This window comes from Musa acuminata, chromosome BXJ3-6 (assembly GCF_036884655.1).
Source record: "Musa acuminata AAA Group cultivar baxijiao chromosome BXJ3-6, Cavendish_Baxijiao_AAA, whole genome shotgun sequence".
Lineage (NCBI taxonomy): Eukaryota > Viridiplantae > Streptophyta > Magnoliopsida > Zingiberales > Musaceae > Musa > Musa acuminata.
The window spans coordinates 31,509,367-31,526,761 of record NC_088354.1 but is presented as its reverse complement, the minus strand read 5'-3'; the positions used below and the strand labels follow the sequence as shown (position 1 = coordinate 31,526,761).

Below are 17,395 nucleotides of genomic sequence, written 5' to 3'. Positions count from 1 at the left end.
TTAGTTAGCTCGATATCTCGATGTCCCTCTCGAGTAACCTATGATCAAGATTATTTAGGTTTTGTGTTTAAAGGTGAATCGGTCTTATTATCATGATCTCATCACAATCTAATTATTGTTATACAGATCCATGAACATCATAATATATTTATGCCTCAAATAAGATAAAGTGAGAAAATGCTACAATAATAATAAGCAAAAATAGTGCATGTCATATTACACGTGTCATCACTCACGTGATTAGCTTGTAGGACACCTATGACTAGTATTGTGCAATGGGAGTCGGATTATGATGAGATCACGATAATGAGACCGACTCACCTTTAAACACAAACCCTAAATAATCCTGGTCATATGTTACTTGAGAGGGACATCAAGAAAACCAAACAAACCGATATGCTATATACTTGTCTATATGATGGAGGTGGTTGATTTTATAGCTGCTTATGTGGGGACACTTAGAATACAATGCAGGTGCTCATTGGAGAATAAGTTCACTAATCGATCCGCTCATAGAATTTTGGATGGTTGATGATATCTCACTATCAGATAGTGATTCCATCATCACAATGGTGTATCTAGTTTTTAGACTTGAGACACCAAGAATATCATATACGAGTACTCATCTCTTTAATACCAGACTTATAGGTCTGGAAGTTTCAAATTTAGCACAACTAGTCATCAAGAGTGGCAGCTAACCTTTTGAGGGCAATTAAGTGTCGATAGATGATCATCCACTCTCGGTGTCATAAAAGGAATATCCTATATGTTCTTACTCAAGAAAATCCCTAGTCATGGTCATTCTGATTGAGAGAGAAAGAGTTCTCTAGGAGAATCTGATTAGAGCGTGACTCGAGTAGAAACCGTATGAGCCTGACAGCACCATGCTCGGAATACGGTCTCTAGGATATTAGATAAATAAAGGACAATAGATAAATGATAACTGAGGATAGACAAGTCCAATGGATTATATTCTTTTATATTACTTGGGGACTACGATGTCGTGGCCTAGTACGTCCGTAGTTGATGAGTCGAGTAAATTATTATGGAGATAATAATTTATTAAGCCAAAAGGAGTTTCGATAAGCATGACCTATGATCAGCTTGATATTGGCTTAGAAAGTCATACATGTATGGTAAGTGTTACGACGAGTAGAGGTTTAGATATGAGATATCCGTTGGAGCCCCTATCTTATTGGATATCTAATAACCCTGTAAATTATTGAATCTTGTGGATAAGATCCAATAAGAGCCAATGAGATATTATTGGATATAAATCCACTATTCTAAGAGGCTTGGGTAGCTGGATAGAGATTCAATACCTAAAGGGCAAGATTCATTAGGGTTAAGCTGATAGAGACTTCTATAAATAAGAGAGAACTAAATTGGTATAAGTTAGATCCTTTTTGGCTACTATCTCCTATACTCCTCTCTCCCTCTCTTCCTTAGCGAACAGCCCCAATTTAGGGCATGTGGATAGCAAGAAGGGTCGGTCCCTTCTTGATCGTGTGGTGTACATGGAAATAAAGGATTGTGTAGTGATTTGAGGAGCATCTTCGTAGCGCTTACCTTGTGGATCACTACTAAAGAGAAGGACAGTTGATATCTTTCACCCTCTCCTACATATTTACAGATTCTTAGGGATATATGATCTCCCTAGGTAACACATCTTTCATATACGTATAATTTTTTCGATTTTGTATTTTTTAACGCATTATTCTTCACATGACGATGAAAAACTATTTTTTGTGAGAAATCTAGGATTTTTATTTTCTATTCTTTTGTTGTACATATGATATTGCCCTAGGTTTCCCAACACCATGGTGTTGCTATACTCAAAGCCCTACTATTTGTTGCTTCACATTTGTATCCCTTTTTGCACGATCGATACATCTACCTTTGCAGCACTATAGCACTCCTCTGATTCCACCTCTATTCTAATCGACACTTAGTTTTGGGTAGCTAAGTCTCTCTAGGCTCATTATTACTTACTCATCCCTTTCGACCACCTAATTTAATACCTCTTTATCATCTGAGTAGTTCCCCTTAGTTGATGAAAAGATAAACTATAACTCCCATGTATGATCTTCGCTATCATTTTGCAAGGCTCATGTTGATTTTAATTTCTTTTGCTTCATTGGTAGTAACGTTCGCTTACTTGGCTTTGTTCTCTGACTTGATTGACTCTCTTAAGCAAATATGAGCTTTAGAGAAGTCTAACTCTCTAGTTACTCTGACCATATCTCTATATGATTAAGTCTACCCCTCCCCCCATGGGATCACTAGTACTTACATATAAAATTTTTCCTTAGTGATATACAACCCTTATATGCTGATGACTAAGGCTTTCATCCGATGTAAGATTCAATATACATATGGAAGATCCACCTCTGTAGTACCATGATATTCACTCTCCATAGCCCTTCTTATCATCATATTATTCACCAAAGTGGAGCTCTCGGTAGCTCCCGATTATACCTCTATATGATCAAGTCTCTCATGGGGACTTTTCCTATGTGTGTCACATTATTCTGAATTGTTCTACCATGATCTACTACACCATGTCACCTCCTAGTGACATCTTCATTGCATATTGATCTTTGTGGGATGAATCTAGATTATGATTTCTTTATATGTAGCCTTTGCTAGTATATCATAGAGCTTATGCCACCTCTGATTATATTCGTTCATTTGGTAACCAACCTTTATCCACCCACTCTAAGTCATGCATAGATGAAGCTCTCGAAGTCTATTAACTTTATTGAAATTGATGCGTCATTATTTAGATCTTGGGACTCTACCCTCCTAGTATAATCTTTACTATCCACTGCTTTCTTTATGACAACTTGAATGGTAGTACAATGACATATTCTTTAAGAGTATTTGCATTCGTATCCTCTTATCTTGTACTAAGGTATTTTGACCCTAATTTTGCCTTCACAAGTTGAGTTACCTTAGTTCATTTATCAAATATTTCATTGAGAGAAGGTGCATATGTCTCAAAACTCCCTTTGTCTTTGGCACAATATATGATCAGACTGGTTCATCAGAATTAGGGACCCATAGAACGATATGATCCTGCTTACCTCTACAAAAGTTCATGTCCTTAACCTCTGTCCAAGGAAAGTTTTGTATCTCTACTCCATGTTCTGTTTGTATGTTAACTCCATTTATACAGCTTGGACACTTCATTAAGTTCTACCTAAGTTGCTCTGCCCCTCGATTTATATTAAGTTGATGGAAACCCTCATGCCTACTAATTCGATAGGTCAAACCTCTATTGAGTATGATCTCTACATCGACTCTAAGTATGCCATCATATGGTGTTGCCTTGGGTCGCTTCCTTGATCTCGCATTGCATTACATCATATGAGATTATGTGATGATTCATTGTCGCTTGCTCGATCCGTTGAGCTTTATGATGTTATTGTCTTTAGGTACCCCTCAACATATACGGTTCATTGCACATAATTCTCTCTTTCGAGAATCAAGACTTATCCTTTTTGGATATTTGTCCCATTAGAACAACTTTTCTCTTCGTATCCTTTTCTCTGAAAGTTTCAAAGAGTATTATCCCCTTGTACTACTTTGGCTTGCTAAATGAATTATGCACTATTTCGCCCTCGTGAATGCACTTACTAGATTGTGACTCTTCACTAATATAGCTCTCGTTACACCACTCAAGACCTAGTAATATGTTAAACTTACTACACATTTTAGCCTCCATATCATTTTCATGTTAAAGAGAAAGTTTCAATACTCTATGGCGTCGAGTTTTAGTCACCTTAGGATGGTCATAGATAGTCCATCATTCACCTACAAGCTCTTGCATGAGTATCAAATTCTTCAAGTTAGCAATTCCCCTCACCTTTGTGAGCTTTGTAAAGCTCTTTCAATCATTACGTAATCCATCCCACCTTTCAGGTCTCATCCTTTGTTAAGTGCCCCACTTGTCTTGAGAACTATAAAGTTTGATTGCCAACATTGAGCAGTAGCTCGAACTAAGTTATCCCAACTTTTGTGTGCTATACGTTCTTCTTAGCTCACTTGTCCTTGTGATACCAAAGGGTTGACCATTCCTCAAAATGTCAATCTAAGATGCTTGCTCATTTGAGTGACTCCTTTCTCTACATCTCAACGCTCGTTTTCCCCAAACAATCGCACGTGCTGATTGCCCTTAATGCAGCTCCGCTAGGTCCATCACGTTTGTATGCCAAGTGTTTTTAAATGTGCTTGTCTCATTTGATACCATCTGTCATAGACTTAGTTTTTCCTAAGTCATATGACACCCTTGCGTGTCCATCTACACCCTTGCGGAACAAGATAATAAATCAGCCCTATATATTACCCCAAAGGCCCATCCAACTATGTGCCACTTGGGTAGTTTTTTGTTACTGTACTGGCTAATACTCTGTACCACTCTATGGAGTTAGAAAACCCCCAAAATGACTGTTTGGATAGTTTACTTTCGGATAGTTTTATCTCTGCACGACGATTACACATAACTTATATTTACAAACTTGAAATGACTATAAAAGCCAACCACACTAAGTTTGTCAAGGCTACTAGAAACCCTTTACATGTTATACAAAGCATGAACAAAACCAAAAGATACGAACATACATGAGTATTATATCAAATACCTCGTTTATAGCTTTGTCTATAGTAGTACGGTATGAGAGTGCACGTATATCTTATAATGTATAGTGTAAGAGTGCATGTATATATTATGATGTATAGTGTGAGAATTCACATATATATTATAACGTTTAGTGTGGGTGTATACATGTATATTATGATGTATAGTGTAAGAGCACACGTATATATTACAATAATATGTGGTATGTGAGTGCACAGATATATTATAATATGGGTGTAGAAATCCATGAATTTATTATATTTTTTACATGTGTATATAAGTATTTTAAATTATTTAAATATTAAAATTTATTTTTTATTTTACACATATTATGTCGTAGGATTATGTTTGCTAAAAAAAGTCACAGATGTTTATTATTAATTATCTTATGATGATGATTTTAAAATATGATATACATGATGTATATTCACTTGAATAAAATTATAAAGATTTTTACTTGTTGAGTAAATAAAATTATAAAGATTTATACTTATTGAGTGATTATTCACTATAGATACTATTTTATAAGTAAGAATACTAGTACTTTGCGTAAGTGATTGGATAGAGAAATGAGCCTTATAGATATAGATGATGACATATGGTATAAATTTTAGATATATTATGTTTGAGTTTTTTTTTTCTTTTATCCAATGTAATCGTTAATGGATAATTTATTATTATTATTATTATTTTAAAAAAAATTAATATATCTTAATTTTAAGATTATCTAGTCCTTTGTTTTTTCATGAATTATTTGCTCATCATTTCATACGACATAGACAGACAAAAATTATTATCTTCTAAATGTCAGGTTGTTTTGGTTTTGCAGCCTAGAACTTAATAAAAAAAATTAAGTAGGACTAAGATGCATAATAGTTCTACTATATAAATATTAAGGAGGTTTATAGGGTCTATTACATGGTCAATGGCAGATTATAAATAAATATTAAGGAACTTAATGCATGGCCAATCGCCATCTAAATTTGATCCGGTTTTAGTTTCACAGACCAGAACTTAATATAAATATTAAGGAGGTCTAAGATGTATAACGGTGCGTTCTACAGACTCTATTATAGACAGTATATTTATAGGGCCTTATTTATAAAGAAGAGCACCAGAAAAATAAAAATAAGGATCTAAGAGACGAGGGTTTTAAGCTCCAAGACCTCTCGCGAAGGTACTCGGTGCCGAAACCCTAATACCCGGTTGTCGCCGTCCACCGTCTCATTCCTCAGGAAGAGGAGGAAGGCCCGTCTCTCATCGTAGCCATGCACGCCCCAGTCCTCGTTCTCAGTAAGTCCCTCTCTCTCTCTCTCCCCGAGGAGGTCGTTCGTACGAATCTTGGGTGACGGGTGATCTCCATCTCGGTTGTGAGGTTTGGTCCTTTGGATCACCGTAATATGTAAGATCGGTTGGGGTCGTTTCTTGCTTTCTGTTTGTTTTCAAGGCGAAAGTTCGGTTCTTGATCGAGGTTTCGTTACCTGTTCTTTCTGGGACGAAGTTTTTGAGGGTTCTGATGAACCGTAGTTCAAGATCGATGATTTGGAAGCCGCGGATCTTCTGCTTGGTTGTATGCCCTCTTTTACGGGGGATCTTGCAGTTAATGTTACTAAAGATAGCGACTGCTCCTAATTCTTCTTGGTTGTGTGATTTGGTCCTTTGGCGTCTCACATTATGTAGGATCGGCTGGGTCATTTTTACCTTTTATTTGTCTTTTTTATTTAGTTTTGAAAATAAAAGTTGTGTTCTTGATCATGGTCAGATTTCCTTTCTGGTTGTAGATTCTCATTTACCAAGTCACATTTAGGGTCTTAGCAAACCATTGATCAAGATTCATGATTTGGCAATTGCTGATCTTTTGATTGGCTGCATGACTTCTTTTGCTAGGAATCTTTGTGGTTAAAATAATATGAAAGGAAGAGAAGAACCAGGATGGTTTTGTCATTCTTGTGAAATGGCAAAACTATTATTTTGAATGTACTGTGTATTGAATCGAGTAGTCCTATGATTTTATCATTAGGATCATCTAACAATTTGTGCTAATTCTTTTGAGCAGAAGATTCTTTAAAACGGGAATCTGGAAGCAAGGTTCATCATGCTAACATCCAAGCCTCCAAGGTGAGTATGTGTTAATGCTTTAAGTATTTGTGCGAGACAGGCTGTTGCATGTCCCAAATTTGGCTTGGAATTGTCTAGAACCTGCCACATTTGACTTGGCATTGTTGAGGGAGGAATCTTTTTATTGGTTTTCATTGGGCAATACTAGGAGAAGTGTGAAAAGTGTTGTTGTTGAAACAGTGTTGGGTAATTAATTTGGGCATGAATCTCACAGTGATTTATTAGTATGACTTTGCTTGAACAAATTGGATCAACTGGGCACCTGAGCACTTCTGGATGCTACCATATTCTGATAAGGTTCCTGACATCAAGATTGATTTATCTTTATCAGATTCCTTTATAGCTTTGTTAGTAAATAAACCCTTTCCCAAAAGCTAACTTTAATGCTTACTTTAGTTATAGAGTGAGTAATTTTTGAAAGAAAAGTTCATATCTACCTTTATAGCATGACCTGTCTTATGTATCTTGTGAACTGAGTACTCAATCTTTACAGAAATCATGTCTGTGCTGTTCATAGTAGTTAAAAAATGGTTGGGAGAGGAATTTCCTTGTTCAAATTTTATACAGCAGAATCTATAGGTCTTTGTTCCAACATTATATTGTTGTTATACCTGTTTTGTTGATTCTCAATATGTAACGTAAAAGATGCTGCATAAAGAGTTTAAAACCATTCTCCCCATAGCGTGTAATAGATTCCTCCATATTCTGTGACATAAGTTCCTTGTGTGGCAAATTTGCTTTTAAAAGTTAAATTTTGTGAACCATATGGTAATATATTGGTCATTTAAAAGTTATGTATTTAATGGCTTTAGCATTCCCTAGCGTATAACATTGTTAGGAGTTGGGACTATTTGTAACTAAGAATCAATGGAGTACTAGAAATAAAGGGAATTTTATAATTAAATTCTGGTTAAGACAAGGACAAATGCGTTTTCTCATGGCAACATTTGTTGTTGCAGTTGAAAAAAAGTTCTATAATAATCTACTTTTTTTTTGCGTCATGTCCTCTTAAACCTTGTCAGTGCTATGATCATAGTCTATTAGTTAGAGACTCAAAATGTGTCATACCTTAATTTTTAGATGCAGTGTGGGATATGCGGTTATAATAAATATATTGAGTTCTATTTGCAACATTAATTGGTCATTAGATACTTTTTGTGAAAAAAAATGTGCACTGGTTCAGGAAGGATAAGAGTTTAAACCAAATCCTTTTAAAAATATAAGATATTTCAAAAAATTAGTTGGCATGTAGATGTAGTTTGTGAATATAACCAAGAAATTGTGCAACCAAGAATACATGATGCTGATTCGAGTTTGGTGCAATTTGATCAATTGAGACTTGAGATTATCATGTGGTAAGAGTTTAAACCAAATGTTTCACAGCCTTGTTTGTTATTTTAAAAATATAGGGTATTATATCTTCGAAAAATTAATTGTCATGTAGATATATTTTGTGAATGTGAACAACAAATGTGCTCAACCAAGATTGGATAAATTGATTCGAGCTTGGTGCAATTTTGATCTAGTGAGACTTAATATTATTGTATAACGAATCAAAATATGATTCAGGCCATTCATGTTGATGGTTGTTTTATTACCAAGAATTGAAGATGTTGATCAACTCTTGTTTGTTCACTAGCTGATGACTATATAAGAAAGGAGTTTGTATCATAACCATAGACTTGGTGATGTAGATTAGAGTAGGGAGAAAGCAAGAGAGCAAGATAGCAAGAGAGGAGAGTAAGAGACTAAAAGAGTAGAGAAGATTTTTCATTCAAATCTATAGTGATTCATTCATTGATAAGTTCTACTATTTATAGGGGTTTAAGAGCCTTGGTATAATTAATGAAGACAATAATTCTCAAAAATAATTTCATAGGGAACTTGTATGCTTTTTAGAATCCCAAAATGTGGCTTGTAGGATAATTAAATAGTAAAGAGGTGCACTTAATACAAGAGTGCACTAAATACAAAAGTAGAGTCTTGAGGTTAACAACCTAGAAAGACACAAAAGACTTTACAATTTTCCACACAACTCCTAGAGTTTCTAGGCCAAATAATTGATGAGTTTTTGTTTATTTTTTGTCTAGAATAAACTCTTCGAAAATTCTTTATAAGGCTAGATGGTTCTCCATCATTCTCCCCTGGTGGAAAATAACTCGACCTTAGGCCTGGAGAGTGATTTGAAAGGTACTAGTCCAATAAGTCTGGTGTAGTGTCATGAAGTTCCTCTAAAGTAATCCGGGTGGTATTGGAAGTTGGATGACCACGTCACTTGTTAAAAAAGTGTTGAGTGATGTTAGTAGCAGACGTAACAAGGCGATCATCAAGAATTACCACTACATCATCCATGTTGTAGGAGAGTTGGTGCTTTGGGAGGATTGTCACATGTAGGAATACCGGTAGACAGAGAAAGAGGCTCAAAAGTACCATGATATGAAGTTAAATCCTCCACATTGAAAATTGGACTAAAATTTAAGTCAGAAGGCAAATCAAGCATATATGCATTAGATCATAGTTTTTGGATAATGGGGAAAGGACTAATGGCTCAAGCATGCAACTCTTGAATGAGTTTTTGGGGAATCTCTCAGGGAAAATGCGAGCCAAGATATAATCACCAATTTGAAACTCTTGACTCCTATGATATGCATTAGAAGCAAGTTTGTTATTTTCATTATTTAAGGCAATTTTAACTCGAATCTCAGTATGCAAATCATGGATATGTTGAGCGAAAGAGTGGGCTGGTTCCGAGGCATGATAGTCAAATGGAAGGGTGGTAAGGTCAATGGCTGTGCGAGGGGTATAAATGAGGACAACGTCAAATGGGATTTTTCCAATGGAGCAGTTAACAATGACATACTGTGTGGTTGTTTGATGAACTTAATAAGAATATCTGGAAATTCCATCATTTTCACCTCTTTCTGTACACTTGAACTTGCATGAATGTGGTTGGCAATTATTGCTCTTAATGGATTCCAGTAATAATTGGAATAGTTGGGAATAAAGTAGTTGATACCTCATTGTTGTTGAAATTGGCTTTACTTTCTTTTCCTTCCAAATTTGGACTTCTTGTGTTTTTCATTATATTTTGTACGCAGGCTGTGGCTGACATAATTCGAACTACTTTGGGTCCTCGATCTATGCTTAAGATGCTGCTTGATGCTGCTGGAGGTCTGTTTTCAGACTTTTTTTTTAATTTGGCATTGTTAACATAAGCTATTCTTTTGTTGATCTCTGCATCTATTGTTGTGATAATGACACTGTAAACCTCTTAAGTTATTTTTTGATTGATCTTTATATTTATTATTGTGATGATGACCTTTTAATCTTCAATTATGCATTAGACTTTTGGTCTTATAAAATCATTGATCCTTTCTTGCGTTCTATTGTGTACATCTACTCTTGAAGAAGAGATATTTTGCTTATGTACAGGGCCTCTTAGAATCTATAGTAAGGAGGGTAAATTTGTTAACCCATAAAATAATGTCTAAAGTTGAGAATGATTGTGAATGTATTAAAAAAAGGTGCAGTATTATGTGTAGTAAATAGTGAACTTGTTGACCTAGAATTGCAGAAATTGAAGGATTTAGACAATTTATGTGACGATGTTTCTAAACGAATTTGAAATTCTGACATAATCACTATTATTTAATTCAAGCAATGTTCTCTGGGCTTTCAAAGTTTAAAAGTATCATAAAAGCTATGGAACATGCTTCTTAAGCTGTGCGGTGCTGAATCATATCCTAATGTAAATGCATTCCTTTTATCTGACTAATGGAGCTCAAATTTCTTTTAAACTTTATACAATTGCTTTTACTTGATCTCTTGAAATAAAAAATAACTTGTATTATCATTTTGGAATCATCTTCCACCAAGTCGAATCCTATGATGTCTATTTCATTTGTCTAATTGTTTTGAAAATGAATTTAGTCATTGTATTTGGCACATTTTAGCAGCTTAAGATTAGCTAAGATATTGCCAACATTCATAAGCTTGTAGAATTGTTAAAAAAATCATTAGATAATATATCAATTAGTTAGTTGTTGTTGTTTCAGTTGTAAAATTAAAGCCCAAATTCCATATTGATCATATCAGACCATTTCATGACCCCTCTGCTTATAGAATTAATGGGATGTATGCTGATCAAGGAAGTTTGCACTGTTATGTATCTTCGTACTGCTCAGTGTCACAGATCTGCAGCCAAACTGGATCATGGCCCAATGGCACCAACAATAGCATATAATGTATCTATTTTAAATTCATACCCCTGCCAGTTGACTTGTATTCAAGTATGATTGATTCATTCTCCTTGAATATGGCGTTCTTTCAAGGTTATTTCCATCAGAATAACTAGCTGAGAACAGACCAGATATCAAATTCTGTAATAGAACCTTAAGAACTGAGTTTTTTTGGCTGTAAATTAGCTAAAATTGGTGGCATTTTGAGATGTACACCATATTGAACTATTCTGGAGCAAATTTTGGAAAGTTTTTAGGTCACCAAGCATAACAAAAATGGTAAAGAACTTGCACAAGTTGCTCCTGTTCTGATTTCTTTGTTTGCAGAAGCTGTTGATATTTATGATTATGATCTTTCCAATTTTATTGGTTATTGTTGTAGAATCTTGACTGCTTTAGCCTTTATGGTGGTGGTTTGGGCTTGTCGAAGAGCACCAAAGCAAGATCAAAGGGGCTTGCAAGTTTGCTAAAATATCCTTTCATCTGATGTAAATATGATGTGTTTAAGGCTGAGTAACTTCTAGTAAGAAGTGGTTGTGTGCAGAATTTTGTCATTTCTAGTGGCTTAAGAAAGGTGATTACTGGGGGTGATGGAAGTGGGTAATGGTAAATAGGTGTAGATCTGTCAGTCTAAGAGAAGGGGATGATTGAATTAGGACAAATATATGACAAAAATGAAAAAGACAACAATAAAGTTAAATCTGTTGCCATTTAAATGTGATAATTTGATGGCATCTGATGCAAACATTTTTTTGTTCAACTGATACAAACAATATCAGCTTTTGGCATCTCTGACATGCCACTGATACAAACAATGATGAAGAATTGTACTAGGTCATGACCTACCTATATGTTTTAGTTTTTTCTTCCTGCTCTAGTATTAATTTTCCAGGCTAATTCTGTCCTTCTTGGTGGTTCTGCTTCAAGTGGTTCATCACTTGAAGTGGTTTTCAAATTCAGCATCGTGATATACTTTTTAACATAACTCTCCTCACTATTTTCTGTTCAAACTATTGTTGCCAGGGATTGTGGTTACTAATGACGGAAATGCTATACTACGTGAGCTTGATCTTGCTCACCCAGCTGCCAAGGTTTGTCCATGCTAGTTGATTTTAGTTGTATTAAGTTACTTGTATATGCTCTCTTATTTTGAGTCGATTGCTGTTGTTTTTAATATCATGAATTTTAGATCAGTATTGTTTTACAACATGGATTGTTTTGTTCTATTTCATTTTACTTGAGAACTCTCGCAGCAGGCTTCATAACCGTACTAAATGCAATACTGTGCTTTTTTTTCCTGACTTGACAGTCAATGATTGAACTAAGCCGCACACAGGATGAGGAAGTTGGAGATGGCACAACATCTGTTATTGTACTAGGTGCATTCTGTTATTTTGTTTTTGAATCTCCTTGTGAATTTGTGTGTATGTTGGATCTGCCTCATCATATAGCTAACTACACAATACATAGTCAAATTGAATCAAAAGCAATGTACCTGATTGGAAACATTATCTTTGAATCATCCGCCATGTCTTTATTAATGTTAGCAAGATGTGCTTATGCTTTTTTTTGTTCATTTTGGTTTCCTTGTATGTTGCCTGAGCTAGTATCTAACCACAAACTTTTTATTTTTGGAAATGATGTTATTTTGCATGAAATTTCTTAAAGCTGGTGAGATGCTCCATGTTGCTGCTACTTTCATTGACAAGAACTACCATCCTACTGTCATATGTCGAGGTAATCTTGAAATAATCAGGAGGCACCTATTTCAATTTGCACCATATATGTATATACATGTGTATCTGTACTGTTTGGTTCATCGTCTCTAAGATTGTCTAATCTTTTCTTCAGCATATAATAAAGCTCTCGAAGATTCTATTGCCGTTCTGGACAAGATTGCAATGCCTATTGATGTCACTGACCGTAAGTTCTTCAATTTTTGATTCAGTTATTCAGTGTTGCATGGCAAATTTTTTGATGGTTATGACCAATGGTTCAGTGTTACACACCCTTGTTTTTTGCTATCTTTCTTCTTAATTCTTGTGGATCTCCCTTCACTTTTGTCGTGTGAAATATCTTTTCGAAATGTGTTTGAATAATTTTCATTTGGATTCGTCTTCATAGGTGCCACGATGCTGGGCCTTGTCAAAAGTTGTATAGGCACAAAATTTACTGGACAATTTGGGGACCTAATTGCTGTGAGTATTTCCTTGTGATAACTTAGTTTTCAGTTCTAATGATATACTTTATCTATTAGTTAAACATGAGAAGCCTATATTCCAAAGTTGATTATGATGCTTGGTGAAAGTTGTCTTATATCACCCAACAACTGAAACTCTAACTTTTTATCTTGTCATTTTCAGGATCTTGCCATTGATGCTACAACCACAGTTGGTGTGGACCTTGGCCAAGGTCTACGTGAGGTTGATATTAAAAAATATATAAAAGTTGAGAAGGTTCCTGGAGGGCAGCTGGAAGATTCCAAGGTTCTTAAGGGAGTTATGATTAATAAGGATGTTGTTGCACCTGGAAAAATGAGGAGAAAGATATTGAACCCACGCATTATTCTCCTTGATTGCCCCCTTGAGTATAAGAAAGGAGAAAACCAAACTAATGCCGAGTTGGTCAAGGAAGAAGACTGGTACGAAGTTGTTTTATATTTGACTTGCTATTTTTTACTAAACAATATATTTCATATCCTGAATGTGATGCTTGATGTCAGGTCAAGCCTACTCATTCTTAAGTAATAAAAAATACTTGGACCTTTTTGTATTCTGAAAATTGGAATTTATGGATAACTTGTAATTCTTATAAGGTTGATGTTGAGATAAGTAATGACTATGGAGCAAAATTACTGTCTTTTATGTACAATTGCAGGTAGTCAGCATGGTTAATGTCACGACACTTATTATATTTACTGCCTAATTCAACTCTTCTTAAGGTAGTTGGTGTTATTTTTGGGCTGATCATGGGCGTGCAGTTTGATATAGTATTATCCCTAATGGAAGTTCAACTTTTTCATCAAAGACAGTAGAGCTTGTGTGACAAACATGTTATTCATCAATATCAAGTATTCCATTAACATCTACTGAAGAGCCTTTATAACATGTATGTCCATCTCCAGGGAAGTTCTGCTAAAGATGGAGGAGGAGTATATACAGAATCTGTGCATGCAGATACTGAAGTTTAAACCTGACTTGGTCATTACAGAAAAGGGGCTCAGTGATCTTGCATGTCATTACCTCAGCAAGGCCGGAGTCAGTGCCATCCGGAGATTGAGAAAGACTGACAATAACAGGATTGCAAAGGCTTGTGGCGCTGTTGTCGTCAACAGGCCGGAGGAGTTACAAGAATCTGATATTGGAACCGGAGCAGGGCTATTTGAAATCAAGAAGTTTGGTGATGAGTTTTTTGCATTTATTGTTGATTGCAAAGATCCAAAAGCCTGTACTGTCCTTTTGAGAGGTGCCAGCAAGGATCTTTTGAATGAGGTTGAGAGGAACTTGCAGGTACATTTTCATGTTCTCATGTTTGTACATGTTTATTTAAATCATGGGTGTCGTGCAATAACTAAGTCTGGATTCACAGGATGCTATGTCAGTGGCCCGAAACATCTTGAAAAATCCAAAACTTCTTCCTGGTGGTGGTGCAACCGAGTTAACAGTATCGGCTGCACTAAAACAGAAGAGTTCATCAATTGAAGGGATAGAAAAGGTGATAACTAGATTACTTACCCGTATAGTATGCTCTTATTCATCAAGTAGAATTGCAGTAGCAATGATGTTATACGCTAGGCACGTGACAACTAAATTGATCTTCTGTTTGGTTGTGTAATCAGTGGCCCTATGAAGCTGCTGCTGTAGCTTTTGAGGCGATCCCACGAACCTTGGCTCAGAATTGCGGGGTGAACGTCATTCGAACAATGACTGCCCTCCAGGGAAAGGTGAAGTATAACCTTCTTGCCACTGTGATCTTATTTGGAGTTCCTTTGTCTGGAAATTTGGACCTTGAATCTGATCTATTTCAGTCAGGTCGATCATTACTGATTAGACCCCTTTGTAAGGCTTGATATACGGCTGCCTATGGACATGTGACTTGCTGAACCATGAGATTGATTTACTTGACTAGGCTTGATGGTTATTGTGACCATACTACAAGATGACATCATTTGCCTGTTTTGTGTTGCAGCATGCTAATGCCGGAAATGAATGGGTCGGCATTGATGGAAATACTGGTGACATTGTTGATATGAAAGAGCGGAAGGTATGGGTTGGGTGCCAACCTCCCTCCATTCCCGTTCTTGTCTTTCTGCTCCTAATTGGTGTTTCATTTCAGATATGGGACTCCTACAATGTAAAGGCCCAAACTTTTAAGACGGCCATCGAGGCTGCTTGCATGCTTTTGAGGATTGATGACATTGTGAGTGGGATCAAGAAGAAGCAGGCTCCTGGGGCTGGCCCAACTCCATCGAAGCCTAAGATAGAGGAGGAAGGAGATGCAGACAACGAGCAGATCGTACCGGATTAGAAAGCCCAGAGGATGTGTGGTTTTATGTCACTTGCAGGATTGTTTTGAACCCATGGGTACTTGAGTTCGTTCCCGGGTGGTTAATGATGTTTTCTGTGCCTCGAGGGGCATCCCTTCATGCTGTATTTGTTTGAGAAATTTTGTTTAAACCTGGGAAGTTGGGTGTTACCTTTTGTTATGGCTAACCCTTTATTTATGCACTGTAACAGCAGGTAAAAAATTGTTTTAGATCGAGTGGGATCTTTTTGTTTTTGTTTTCCTTCAGAATGCTGTCAACTTTGTGCATGGCTGAAACAGAAAAACCAAAGAAATAGGGATTGTGGAAATATGTTGCTGACATGCATCTGTTTTCCCTGCAATTTGCATTGTGATCTTTGTGTATGGGAGCCTTGAGTTCAGGGTGCCTGTGCCGTAATGAGGGTAGATATTAGTGTAGCAGGCTTTGATCAGTGATGATGTAACGAGGAATGAATGCCACACATCAATTACCGTTAATACAAAGAATCAGATAAAACACGACGAATGGTATCAATATTTTTCAAAGTAAATATGGATCCTTCGGTTATTTAATCCTCTGAATCCCTCTGGATGACCAACAAACTATGAATATGCGTTGGTAAAAACTTCAATTTTGTTTTACGATTTCTCCATTAATCCACTAATCTACTTCAAAGTGCAAGTTGATGAGTCTCCTATGGGGAACATGTATGAGATAGATGTAAGAGATGGCTTGAATCACCAAAGGTCCACAGGAAGCCTACTTCTCGGAAGGCTATACCTACCTTGGAGATTGACACAACTGGAATAATAGACTTACCCCATCATCATGTCTGTTGAAGAATAATAAAATTACTTCATTATTTATGTAAAGTGTCACCATTTTCTCCTTGTTCTAACCCTCAATTTTTTGTGTCTCAAAAGTCTGCAAGCTCGTCTATCAGCCGTCACCTTTCGAATTTTTAGGAAACTAAGTCTAAGTTTATCCTCATATTATAAGGCTAAAAGATCTACTCAAAACCATGGTTTGCAGTACCGGTCCGTACCGCCCGATACGGGCGGTACATACCGGTCCGATAGGCTTCCGGTACGCGGACCGTCTGTTATCGGTCCGGTACTGTAGCAGTACTGTAGCACTGCTACAGCACTCGGCACGCCTGAATATACCACTCGGTACACCTGGGTGTACCGAGCGGTATACCGTACCCTACCGGTACCGAGCCCAGGTCGAAACTCCGGTACGATACGGTATTGCGAACCTTGCTCAAAACTCAATTAATCAGAACAAAGATCAACAAGGCATTAATAACAAGCTTCTTTGGTGCAGACATCATAATTATTGCTATGGTAAAGAAAAAGAAAAAAATGATAAAAATATAGGAGTTAAAAAAAACAAATAGAAAATATGGTTCAGATCCCTACATCTTAAATAAGCATATGTTATATTCCTTTAATCAGTATGGAAACAATACATGGAGATGACTAAGCCTAACCCAATAGATCCCATTACGAGATCTTTTGAGTTCAATTGTAAAAACCCTTTTCTGATATAATTAAGGTACAACACTTATATTGCATAATATTATTATTTACATATAATTTGATAAGTCAAGATTTGGTTGGTCATTGGTGCTGTCCGTAGGCTGGTGATGAGTGTACCCTCATATGTTTTCTCTTTTGGAGCTCGAGCTCTATAAGGATGATTCGACAGATTTATGAGTCATTGGTTCTCATTCTCCTCAACCAATATGAGACTAAATATCCTTATCAGTGCTCTCTCCTGTACGGGAGCCAAGGACTTAGGGCCCTCCTTCTAGTACCAATATGATAAGTCACATTTTGTCATCATTAGTTTATGGACTCATGAGGAATTATT

The 17,395-nt window shown here is 36.3% G+C and overlaps 1 protein-coding gene across 1 annotated transcript; it reads left to right on the top strand.

Moving 5' to 3' along the window:
* Window positions 1-5,752: 5,752 nt before the first annotated feature.
* Window positions 5,753-15,861, top strand: LOC103988866 (T-complex protein 1 subunit gamma). The gene is made up of 14 exons (XM_009407535.3): window positions 5,753-5,932; window positions 6,696-6,757; window positions 9,856-9,928; window positions 12,019-12,086; window positions 12,305-12,374; window positions 12,664-12,732; window positions 12,847-12,918; window positions 13,120-13,193; window positions 13,359-13,636; window positions 14,120-14,504; window positions 14,584-14,709; window positions 14,834-14,938; window positions 15,184-15,258; window positions 15,331-15,861. Exons 1-14 carry the CDS (start codon window positions 5,908-5,910, stop codon window positions 15,520-15,522), a joined length of 1,674 nt encoding a protein of 557 aa, XP_009405810.2. The 5' UTR covers window positions 5,753-5,907; the 3' UTR covers window positions 15,523-15,861.
* Window positions 15,862-17,395: the final 1,534 nt, after the last annotated feature.